The 12931-nt window shown below is 36.0% G+C and overlaps 1 protein-coding gene across 2 annotated transcripts in view; it reads right to left on the bottom strand.

The window, feature by feature from the left end:
* The window catches only part of NIPSNAP2 (nipsnap homolog 2), a 33698-nt gene that overhangs the window by 10132 nt on the left and 10635 nt on the right, over nucleotides 1-12931 (bottom strand). For both annotated transcript variants that reach the window (XM_036907953.2, XM_057487189.1), the window contains exons 2-7: nucleotides 6747-6886; nucleotides 6619-6664; nucleotides 3544-3638; nucleotides 3130-3200; nucleotides 2209-2349; nucleotides 1148-1179 (exon numbers count right to left, since the gene is read on the bottom strand). In XM_036907953.2, the coding sequence (XP_036763848.1) occupies nucleotides 1148-1179; nucleotides 2209-2349; nucleotides 3130-3200; nucleotides 3544-3638; nucleotides 6619-6664; nucleotides 6747-6886 (525 nt within the window). The remainder of the gene's footprint in view (nucleotides 1-1147; nucleotides 1180-2208; nucleotides 2350-3129; nucleotides 3201-3543; nucleotides 3639-6618; nucleotides 6665-6746; nucleotides 6887-12931) is intronic.

The raw sequence follows: 12931 nt of genomic DNA, 5'->3' as shown, positions 1-12931 counted from the left end.
TTGTAGTATTTCTCTATATATTCTGGATACAAGCCCTTTACGAGATACATGATTTATAAGATGTTCTCCCAATCTGCAACTTGTCTTTTAATTTTTAAAATAATATCCTTTGAATTACAAAGCTTTTTCATTTTGATGAACTATAAAACTTTAGAAGAAAACATAGGAGAGAGTCTTTGCAAACTTGGGGTAGGCAAAAAGTTCTTAGATATTAACACCAAAATTGTGATCCACAAAAGAAAAAATTTGGTAAATTACATTTAGGTCTACATTTCATTTTTGGTTAATTTTTGTATATGATATGAGGTAGCAGTCTGAATCTATTTTTTGCAAAGATGTTTGGCTGTCTCAGTACCCTATGTCAAAAAGACTACCTGTCTCCACTGAATTTGCTTTGGTACATCATTTGTTGGAAACTAATTGCTCATAATGTGAAAGTCTATTTCTGGACTTTCAATTCTGTTAGACTGATTTATATGCCTGATCTTATGCCAGTTCCATACTGTCTTGGTTACTCCAGCTTTTTAATCAGTTTTGAAATTGAGAAGTGTGAGTCCTCCAACTTTGTTCTTTTGCAGGGTGGTTTTAGCTCTTTTAGGTCCTGTGCATTCCCACAGCCTGCTGGGAGCCTCACTGGAATTACACTGAATTTATAGATCAGTTTTGGGAAAAATTGGTATTTTGTCATTTTAACTAAGAAGAAAAAAAAAAGCAATAGTATCATGTGGTGCTCCATTTATGTAATGAAAGCAACATTTCAGGAAAGGTAATAATCTCATGCCACATTGATATGGTTTAAAAAAAAAAAGTACTTATTTCTCCTAGAGATACATACTAAAATGTTATAGATGAATGGTATATTGTTTTGGATGTACTTCCAAATTTTCTGGGTTATGGGAATTAGATCTAAGCAAGATTGGCCCTGTGTTGATTACTAAAGTAAAGGGTATGAGAAAGGTGGGGTGGAGATCCACAGTATTGGTCTCCCTAGTTCTGCATATGTTTGAAAAATTTCATAATAAAAACATCTAAGAAAACAACATTGTAGTATTAAATTATACCCATATTTCATTCCTAGAATTAACACTATGGCATAAAATAAACTAGTAATAAGATTAACAAATTCAGCATTTGGTAACATACTTACCAGTAATTGCCCCATTCAATCATAGTTCCTGGCTGAAAAGAGATTTGAATTTTGGTTTATTAGTTTTTCTATGAAGAAATATGGAAACAGTAGTATAAAAAATATCTAGTGACAAAACTAACTTAAAAATTAACTTTTATTAATGTGAGATGTTAACAAATAAAAAATGTAACAAAATATTATTCACTTTGGTCATATCCATCCCATAACGGGCTTCATATAAGATGACAATTATCTAAGTCATCCAATTATGGTTATCAAAACTGTACTTAGGCCTACCATCCAAATGTACTGAAGGGATCATTAAATTGTTGATATCCATTCAGACTTTATTATGAAATGTTTAAAAAATTCAATTTAAGTAAACTTAACAAGGATGTCACTTTATTTTTGCAGTATAATGGTATTAGAGCACTGAGATCTACTGATATGTATTCCTTTTAATAATGTTGTTATCTGGGGCTTTCTCTCTAGTAGTCACTTGGGGAAATACCAGGAAGTCTAAAAATATTATTCCCTTTTACTCTTACAATGCTGTACAACTTATTGAATAGGCATATATTTATTGGTTGTTCTAATTCAATTATAATAGATGCTATACATTAGACAGAAGTGACAGGTGGTTACCAAGGTGGAGGGGAGCGTATGGGGGCAGGGGAGTCGGGGGGGGGAGTGCTGAACCACTGTTATGTACATTTGATAAATAAAAGAATAAATTAATTAAAAAACAAAAATAAATAATAGATGCTATATACCATTTCTAGTCTTGCATTTTAGGCCTTTCCTTTCGAAACAGAAATGCTATATGGAAAAATGTCAAATAATAAATATTATATACAAGATTATAAAAAACAAAAGAGCTTTGCAGAAGAAAAGGAATGAAAAAGAAAGAAGATTAAAAAAAAAAAGGAAATAAGAGAAGAACTGGACGGGGAGAAAACAAGCCAATCAAAATATAACGACAAACATATTGTATAATGTACATCTAACTTTTCTTTTCATTAGGGGTTGCTCATGTTTTTTCATGAAGAATGACAGTTAACTCCTATTTTAGTACTTACTCGGAGTTGGTAAGACCTGAGTTCATATATATTAGGTCCTGACCGTGGGACAGGCTCATTCCAGAAGCTGAACTCTAATAGCAGCTGATTCTTCCTAGACAGAAGCATGTTGCTTCTTGCCTTACGGAATTCCACAAATTCCTTTAAGTGAAAAAAATGTGCTTATGAAATCTTCTAATATTTATATATAAATCTACTTTAGTAGCATTTATGTTCCTCCTATAATGGATTATTATTATAAATAGGGTCCCAGTTGGCTGAGACAGTCCCAGTTGACATTTTGTTGAACCAATGTAACAACTATTAGCGTTCCCCTTCTCTTAAGTGTCCAGGTTTAGATGATAAACTACATGGTCATCCTAATTATTTAAATGACAATGTAAACAAATTTGATTTTTTAAGTTTTTAGATTTTCCTAACAGTGCCTGACAGCATATTAATAGGTGACATGGACAGCACAAAACATCCTGTAATCTAAAATAATTTATATTTGGACTGGCAAGCTATATAAAAAATTTTCTTTCCTGATAATGTATGGCTGTTAAAAATCTCTCCACTAACCCACACCTATTAGTGAAGGGAGGGGGAGGAGAATAAAGTCAGCGCAAGCTAAAAACTGTGTGGCTGGCAGTTCCTGAAGCAGGTCGATGTGAGGTAATCCAGGGCTGATTGTGTCTACCATGCTGACTTACTGGTTTAAAAGTACCAGCTTATCAGTTTCAAAGTACAAGTTATTTCGATAGTATTATAACTGGTTACTTAATGTTTAAATACAACTTCATGAGTCCAAATAATAAAATTCTTGCTATAACAAAGTTTGCAAATGTTAAAAAAAAATGACAATAGCAGAGTCCTTTAATTCTGTACTAACATCTACTCTGTCATTAGTCTGAATAAGTAAACAGTTTTCAAAATCATTACCTGATTTTCTCTGAGTTTATTCATGACCTCTGTGAGCGCTGGATAGCCTCCTTCATACCTCCAGAGGTGGACTGAAATATATTTTAAAATATAATACACATTTAGAGTTTCATGATACTCTTAACTTGAAAATATTCTAGATATGAATAATGTTTACACAGTACAAAACTAATGCGACATGTGTCAGTCTATGAGTTACACCATAAAGTTTTAGTAATAGAGTCAAACATTAAAAACAATAAAAAAGTAGTTTTTGCAGTGAATTACTGGAAAGACTACTTTAACCATAAAACTAGATTGAGACTTGGAAAGCTTTGATTACAAAACAAGCATTAAATTAAATACTACTTATTTAAGTCATTTCAGTAAAGGCTTAAGGAATAAGTGTTTATTCCAAAGACTTCTGCTTCCTACCAGCTTGATCCTGCTCGCCATACCACGTGTTCCAAGTCCCCACCAAAGTACAAGGGTAATGTTTATCTTCATGAATCTTTGGCAACACCTCTTGACTTAAAGAGAAGAAATAGCAACACTAATTAAACAACCAACAAAATTATACCAGGTGTAAAACACACGATCAGTAACAGGAAAAAAGCCATCTCCTCTGTGTTCTAACAACTACCTCAGAATGTATTTATGATAAATGGCATGCAGAATTGACCTTTTAGCTGAATTCTGTGTTAGTCTAATATCCCACTTATCAGAAGCGTAGGTTTCTGATACCCCAACTGTCTAGAACAGTTGTAAGCAACTCAAATATAGTGATAAAAATGATAAAGAAGAGCCAAAGGTCCCAAGACTCCAGGAACTGGGTCTATTATTTGCCATTTCAGAAAAAAAAAGAAGTACTTAGGAATGGCCAAGTTTATAAAAGCTAAGTTCTGCTAGTTCCAAAGATAGGAAGAAAGAGAGAAATGGGAAGAGTACAAAAAGAACACGAAAGAAGTAAGAACGAAGAAAGAAGTGTTTCAGATAGGGGAGACAACAGAAGTGGCATGAGCAGGCAGAGGTAGCAGGGGCAGAGAACAAGTTGGCCTTAAGGAAGGAGGAGGAAGACAGCATTAGAACATAACAGACTGGAAGCAACCCAACTCCAACAGTCCTAATCCCAACAGTCCACAAGGGCATGAAAGTGGCAGAAAAACACTAATTAAAGACACAACATGAAACATAAATTAAATAGCTGAGGAGATTTGAGAGTTATCATATAATCTCACATTGAACACACCATCTAGTTCATTACCATTGATTGTATGGTAGTAGCAAAGCCAAGAGATGTCAGAACTTGGTTCCATGGAAACCTTCCTGTAGTACAGAGTCTAATGTACAGGGAAAGGCAAAGGGAAGAGGCATAACTGCCATACCAAGAGAAAAGCTAGAACCTGCATACTTTTTTGAATAGAGAAATTATGATAAAAAAGTATAACACAGATTCACCAATGGATGCAAAAGGATAAAGGGTCAGAAATGGAATCTGTTCAAACTATTTGTTGACAGTGAGCTTTATTAAGCTAGTGATTACCACCAGATGCTGGGGCACCAAGACTGGGCATATATGCATAGTTCAGAAAAAAGCTTAAATGGTTTTATATTTAATTGAAAATCCATACACCTCTATGATCCAGTACAATACCGCACCATGTTTTTTTTTTGAAGGGTGGACTTTACTTTTAACATCAGATCTTAATTTTAAAAGTAAATGCTACCCTTAAGAAAATACATGGGGTATGGTCATTATACTGGGTCATAAGGACTTATGTGCAGAAATAATAAGAGATTGATGGAAACTGGAGGTGAAAAAAGAGGCATTATGTTAGGGAAATGGAAGGGGGTTTCCTTTTTGTCACATGACATAAGCAGGAAGTAAACAATCCTGAACTGGATCCAATGTGGAAGAAGGAAGCTTGTATAGGTAGGGTCCAGAAAGGAGCTGGCGCCTGACAATGGGGCCTAAGCTTTTTACCAATACAAAGTCATATGGATTTGTAGACAATCTTCTTTGCTGGGAGCCCCAAACCTGCTCCTGGAAGCTCTGGCCTTACCTGCATGGAGGTTGTAAGGTAGATAGTACTTGTATCCAGAATGAGATGAGTTGGGCAGAACCTCATTATTGGGGTTATAAAAACCAGGCAGGAGTTAAGCCTTTATGTACTAGAAACAGGGAGCTGCTGGAAGTTTCAGAGAAAAGAAAAACACGATGACAGTGAAAACAGAATGTAAGCAGATCCATCTGACAGACTTATGGCTAATGGACTGCAGGACTGGGTGAAGCTTTGAGCCTGGAAAGGCAGTCACAAAGGAAGATATTTGGAAATTGGGCTAAGCAGGCTGGGAGAAGGAGATGGAGATGGAAGCAAGAAAAATGAACCAAAATACATGTCAAATGAAAAATCCACAGTCCTAGTGGCTGACTAATCACAAAGAACCTAGTGGCTGACTAATCACAAAGAATGAAGGAAAGAGTTCAATAAAATCATGGTGAATTACACATATGAGGAAGTTGGAAGAGCAAATGGTCTACATGTTGAGTGTGAAGGGAGAGCAAGACATCCATATAGAAATATGAATAGACAGAAATCTGAGACAGAAGAGACAGTAAAAAAAAATAGGACAGGAAAGAGAATCCAGGGAAACATGAGCATAGAGAAAAAATTTCATTTTATGAAAAAGATTTAGAAATAGGCAACTGCTTTGTTTTAGGGAGTTTTTAAATAAAGAAAACTGCAGAGGTGAATAAGACATTCTATGCTAGTAATTCATTTCATGAACCACCTCCAAAAATAAAATAACAGATTTCTGCTTCTGGAAACTATGCTGATTCTGGTGGCAAAATCATTTGCTTTCTCATGAAAGTAGCAGATATTAAAGGTAAACAAAATGCTTTTTAATTACATTTGCTCAAAACTGATAATCAAAATGCCATTTCTGTTAATAATTTAATTAAGAATACACTTAATTCTCTCTTTAGTCTTAAAGTTTACAAATTCTGTAAGAGGATCTCTTTTCATATGAAAATCTGCTTAAGGGACTTGAAACCTGGTGAATAGAAGACTTGGGAAGAAATGGCAGCCACATTCTAATACATAGGGCACTTTCACATGGCAGTTTTACTTTGGAGTAAAATTGGAAACAACTGGAGGTCACAGGGATGTGAGTTCTAATTCCTAACACTCAAAGCTGTTCAGAGATGAAATGTATGAATGTATCGAAGCAAAGGCAGTCAGCAGATGGACTAGATGGCCTTGCAAGGTTTCTTCTACCTTAATAGTATAGAAACACTCTAATAGCTTAGATGATGATTTAACTGTATAAATGCTTAAAATCAAAATGCTCTCAGCAATCCCACATAGAGCTCAATTGAAGAGCCTCTAAACATTCAGCTTTGAGAAGAGGGATCAAAGATCTCATTCTGTTATCAAGTGTTAGCTGAACCAACAAATTTTAAAATTCTTATTTTTCCCCAAGTAAAGGACAGTTTGGTATACACACCAAATTTTGTTGTATGCTTCTAGGCATTCCGGCTTAACACTGTGAACTGAAACAAAAGAAAATTCAACGATAAACTTACAAACAAAGGGAAAAAAGTCAACTATGAAAGTAACAAACCTATCACTCACACTGTAGTTTGTATAGACTGCTTGTTTCCTTTTTGGCTAGAAGATTAGAGTGAGCATCTTTTCTTGGATCAACTTTCCGGACAAATAAAGATTTTAACCAGCTGTCTTCTCGAGGTCTGTTATCAGAAGATGTCAATGTCCTATGGAATAACAAATACGAAAATGTGAATCTCATCAGATGTACCAAGATTTCAGTGTCTTTAGGTAGTGCCATATAGTACACTGCTTTCATAAATTCATCAATCCATCCAGCAAACATACCTTGAACACCTAGTTCAGGAGCTGTTCTAGAACCTGGGGTACCATAAGATGTCCTCTTTCCATTATGGTAATGTGCACTCTCAACAGCAGGAACAAGTGTAAGATATGTAATTCGTGGCTCTCCTAAGAAAGTTTTTGTGTGTATCTTTGCAATTCTCACTGTTTGTTTTTCCCTCTTCCAAAGCAATTTCTGACAGAAAAAAATATACATGGAAATCTAGAGTAGTCAAAATCGTGGTGAATGAAAGTAGTATGGTGGTTGCCAATGGCTCAGAGGAGAAGACAGTGAGGACTTATTGTTTAACGGATAGAGACTTTCAGTTTGGGAAAATGAAGGTGGATGGTGGTGATGGTTGTATAACAATATCAATATACTTAAAGACACTACTGAATATACACTTAAATGATTAAAATGACAAATTTTATGCTACATGTACTTTACCACAATAAAAAATGTGAAAAGAAAATCATTTCATCCCTTAACTAAATCGATTTAGAATCAAGACTTTTAACTGTCACAAAAACCTAGGATTACAAACTTTATTAAAGCATAATTTGCTAATTTTCATCATGTAACTGAATTTCTATTATACATGCTGTCAGAGAGTGAGGTAAAGTTCACTGAAGTAACAAATTGCACTTTTACCATGAAATTTTAAGTAAATGTGCTTGCTTAGTGGGATTACAAATTTGTGTAACTTCCCTAGAGGGCAGTGTGGTATTATCTATATCAAAATTAAAACTGCATAGGCCTTTCAGCCTAATAAATCACTTGTAGCTACATCCCACAGGCAGCTATATTTATATAAGTGCACAAAGTTGAATGTATAAGAACATTACTGCCTTGTCTCCAGATTTGTCCTGGTACAGGTAATTTGGATATCCATTAATGGGGTCAAACAAATTAGGGACTATCCAAAATCAGAATACAATGCAATCATTAAAAAGAATGAGGAAGAGAGAAGGAGGGAAAAATATGGTGGAGTAAGGTAAGGTAAATTGGAAACCTCCTCCCTCATATACACCAAGGAAGTAACCACAGCAAACACAATTAACCCTGAAGACTGAAGAACAGACCATCCACACCTGGAAAAGAAGAGAAGGCCATATTAAGAAGGGTAAAGTGGCAGAGCACAACTGATTTACCAGTAATATGACCCAAGCCTTACCCTGATCCCAGCCCACAAGCAGGAGAGACAGAAATGGAGTGGGGAGGGGATAAATGCTCAAGAACTCTGTACACCTGGCCCTGGAGATCTGCCCCAGGAACATGAGTCCACATTGCATTGGGCTTTGAGGATTCATGGGGCTTGACGCTACTCAGAGTTGTGGAGCACTCTTGGAGGCTGAGACTCCTGTCACTTATGGAGGACAGGCACACTCTGTTGGTCCTGCTGAAACCCAAAACAGAGGTATCACTTTAAAAGATTTACCAGCAATAGGAAGTGTGTCAGGAGCAGGAGTAAGAGGGAGCTCTCTCTGGAGGAAAAAGGGCAGGTGGACAACACTTCCACAGCCCTCCCTCCACCCAAGTGCTCAGGCAATCTCAGGAGCCAACTCCAAACGCTCCATCTCCCTTGCTGGTGGCTCAGCCCCACAGCATGCTTCCCTGCCCCCATGTCCTGCCTTGCCTGGCCCAGAAGCAGTCAGACTTTGCTTCCTGGAAGCTGGAAGGACACTTTCTTGACTCTTCCAGGCCTGCTTCAGCTCAACTGGTGGGGCTCTTGAGGGAGACAGCTCTAAACTGTCCATATCCTCACTGGTGACTCATCCCTGCATCCCACTCCATAGTACATACCCCGACCAGCAGAGGGAGGGCAGCCTGCCCACAATGAATCCCAGCAGAAGCACCTCACAGTCACAAAGGGCATGCAGAGGCGTGCTGTCAGCCTCTGCTGACAATCATCAGCCACTGCTGGTGGAAATGCAGAAGGTGGCACTGCTCACTGCCCACCAACAACAAATGAGGCTCCATCACAAGGGAGACTCAGGCACTGGTGAGCAGAGTCTTGAACTCTGGACACCACAGGATGCCTTCTTCAAAAAGCCATTACTTCATAGACCAGGAGGCATAACAGATCTACCCAATAGAAAGAAAGACACACAGAAACCCAGACAAAATGGGGAGGCAGAGAAATATACTCCCCAAAAAAGGACAAGATATGAAAAAAGGCTAAATGAAAGAGAGATCACCAATTTCTCAATAAAGATTTCAAAGCAACACTTACAAAGATGCTCACTAACCTGGGGAAAAGAATTGATGATCTCAGTGAGAGTCTCAACAAAGAGACAGAAAAATCTGAAAAAGAGCCAGTCAGAGCTGAAGAATATAATTACTGAAGTGAAAAACAGAAGAAATGAATAGTAGACTGCTGGAAGTAGAGGGAAAAAAGCAAGGAGATGGAAAATTGAGAACAGGAAAACAACCAAGCTGAGGAGAATTTCTAAAAATGAGAAGATAAGATAGAAGTGTGACAATTTCAAACAAAATATATTCGCATAATAGGGGTCTCAGAAGGAGAAGGGAGAGACAAAGGCATAGAAAGTCTCTTTTAAGAAAACATAGCCGAAAACTTCCCCAATCTGAGATAGGAAATAGACACACAGGTCCTGGAAGCAGAGAATGCCTAACAAAAAGGAATCCTAAGACAACACAAAGACATATAGTAAATAAAATGGCAAAGATAAAGAGAGAATCTTAAAAGCAGCAAGAGAGAGGCAGCCAGTTACCTATAATGAGGAAATTCCATAAGGCTATCAGCAAATTACTCAGCAGAAATTTCACAGATCAGAAGGGCATGGTATGAAATATTTAGTGTACTGAAAGGGAAAAACCTACAACCAGAAATCCTCTACCAGAAAGATTATCATTCAGAATGAAGGACAAATTAAAAGTTTCCTGGAAAAACAAAGGTTAAAAAAATTCACCATCACTGAACTGGCCTTCACAGGATTTGCTAAAGGGATTTGGGTGTATGGAAATGTTATTAAGCCTAAATATTTTTCATCAGTGAAAATAAACCTACATTAAAGGTAGACCAATTGCTTAACTAAGCAAGTATGAAGTTAAAAAAAAACCCCAAAAGTAGTAAAATCAATATCAGTCAAGGGATACACAAAAGATATAGATTATGACATCTTAAGCATAAAGTGCACAGGAGGAAGAAGAATAAAAAAGTAGTACTTTTAGATTGTGTTCAAAACAATGTCCATCAACTTAATATAAACTGTTATTTATTTAGGAAACTATGAACCGTATGTCAATCACAAGCCTAAGGCATGTAAAAGATAAACAGAAAATTTTAAAAAAGAAATCCAAGCATAATATTAAGAAAACCATGAAATAACAAGATAAGAGTATAACAGTGGAAGAAAGGAACCGAGAGGAACTACAGAAAGCACCAAAAAACAATTTGTAAAATGGCAATAAGTACATACCTATCAATAATTCCCTTTAAATGTAAATGGACTGAATGCACCAATCAAAAGACCTAGGGAGGCAGAAAGTATAAAGAAACAAGACCCATCTATATGCTGCCTTACAAGAGACTCATTTCAGACCTAAAGACGTACACAGACTGAAAGTGAAGGGATGCAAAAAGGTATTTCATGCAAATAAATGGGAGAAAAAAGCAGTAGTAGAAGTACTTGTATCAAAACAAGTAAGGTTTCAAAACAAAGAAAGTAACTAGAGACCTAGAGACAAAGACATTACATAATGATAAAGGGATCAGTCTAACAAGAAAATACAATGACTATAAATACCTATGCACCCAAAATAGGAGCACCTAAATATATAAAACAAATACTAACACATCTAAAGGGAGAAACAGACAGCAGTACAATCATATTAGGAGACTTTAACAGCCCATTTAAACCAATGGACAGATCATCCAGACATAAAATAAATAAGGAAACAGAGACATTGAAAAACACATTAGATCAGATGGACTTAACAGATATATAGAATGTTCCACCCAAAAGCAGAAGAATACACATTTTTCTCAAGTTCACATGGAATTTTCTCCAGGACAGAGCTCATATTAGGACACAGAAAAAGCCTCAATAAATTCAGAAAGACTGAAATTATATCAAGCATCTTTTTGGATCACAAGGGTGTGAGACTAGAAATCAATTACATGAAGAAAACAAAAAGCCCCCCACAAACACAATAAGGCTAAACAACATGCTTCTACATAATCAATGGATCAATGAACAGATCAAACAGGAAATAAGACAATATGTACAAACAAATGAAAACAGAAAAACATTTATTTCCATATAGATGCTGCAAAAGCAGTTCTAAGAGAGAAGTACATAGCAATACAGGCCTACCTCAGTAAGAACACTCCCAAACAAACAGTCTAAATTCACAACTAAAGAAACTAGAAAAAAAAGAACAAATGAAATCTGAAGTCAGTAGAAGGAGGGACATAATATCAGAGCAGAAATAAATAATGTAGATAATATTAGAACAGGAAAAAAAGCAATGAAACCAAGAGCTGGTTCTTCAAGAAGATAAATAAAAAACCCCTAGCCAGACTTATCAAGGAAAAAAGAGAGTACACAAATAAACAAAATCAGAAATGAAAAAGGAGAAATTACAACCAACACAGAGATTCAAAGAATTATAAGAAAATTCTATGAAAAATTATATGCCAATTTGATAACCTAGAAGAATTGTGTAAATCCCTAGAAACATACAATCTTCCAAGACTGACCCAGGAAGAAACAGAAAATCTCAACAGGCAAATCTCCAGTAACAAAGTTGAATTGGTAATCAAAAAACTCCCAATAAACCAAAGTCCACAACCGGACAGCTACAGAGCTGAATTCTGCGAAACATTTGAAGAAGAGTTTATACCCATCCTTCTTAAAGTATTCCAAAAAGTAGAAGAGGACGGAACACTTCCAAACTCATTCTATGAGGCCAGCATCACTCTAATACAAAACTAAAGACACTACAAAAAAAGAAAATTATAGACCAATATCCCTGACGAGCATAGATGCAAAAATCCTCAATGGTATTAGCAAACCAAATTCAAAAATACATCAAAAGGATCATCCATCATGTCCAAGTGGGACTAATTCTGGGGATGCAAGGATGGTACAATATTTGTAAATGAATCAATGTGATACACCACCTTTACAAAAGGATAAAAACTATATGATCATCTCAATAGATGCTGAAAAAGCACTTGACAAAATTCAACATCCATTCATGATAAAAACTCTCAACAAAATGGGTGTAAAAGGGTATGTGCCTCAACATAATAAAGGCCATATATGAAAGGCTATATACTGAAAACCTTAAAGACTCCACCAAAAAGCTATTAGGACTGATATTGAATTAGTAAAATTGCAGGATACAAAATTAGTATACATAAATCTGTTGCATTTCTATATACTAACAAAGAACTAGCAGAAAGAGAAATCAAGAAAAATAATTGCATCTACAATTGCATCAAAAAGGATAAAATACCTAGGAATAAACCTAACCAAGGAGGTGAAAGCCCTGTACTCAGAAAACTATGAGACACTGATGAAAGACACTAAAGACGACACAGATAAGTGGAATCTATCCCACGCTCACGGACAGGAAGAATTAACATGGTCAAAATAGCCATCCTGCCCAAAGCAATTTACAGATTCAGTGCAATCCATATCAAAGCAACAATGGCATTTTTAAATGAACTACAGCAAATAATCGGAGAATTTATATGGAACCCCAAAGACCCGCAATAGCCAAAGCAGTCTTGAGAAAGAACAAAGTTGGGGTATTATACTCCCAAACTTCAAGTTATATTATACAGCTGAAGTAATCAAAATAGTACGGTACTTGTATAAAAACAGACATAGGTGAATGGAACAGAGTAAACAGCTCAGAAATTACCCATGCTTATATGGTCAATTAATCTATAACA

The sequence above is a fragment of the Manis pentadactyla genome, chromosome 10 (assembly GCF_030020395.1).
Source record: "Manis pentadactyla isolate mManPen7 chromosome 10, mManPen7.hap1, whole genome shotgun sequence".
Lineage (NCBI taxonomy): Eukaryota > Metazoa > Chordata > Mammalia > Pholidota > Manidae > Manis > Manis pentadactyla.
The sequence above is the reverse complement of the archived record's forward strand: the minus strand, read 5'-3'. Positions and strand labels throughout refer to the sequence as shown.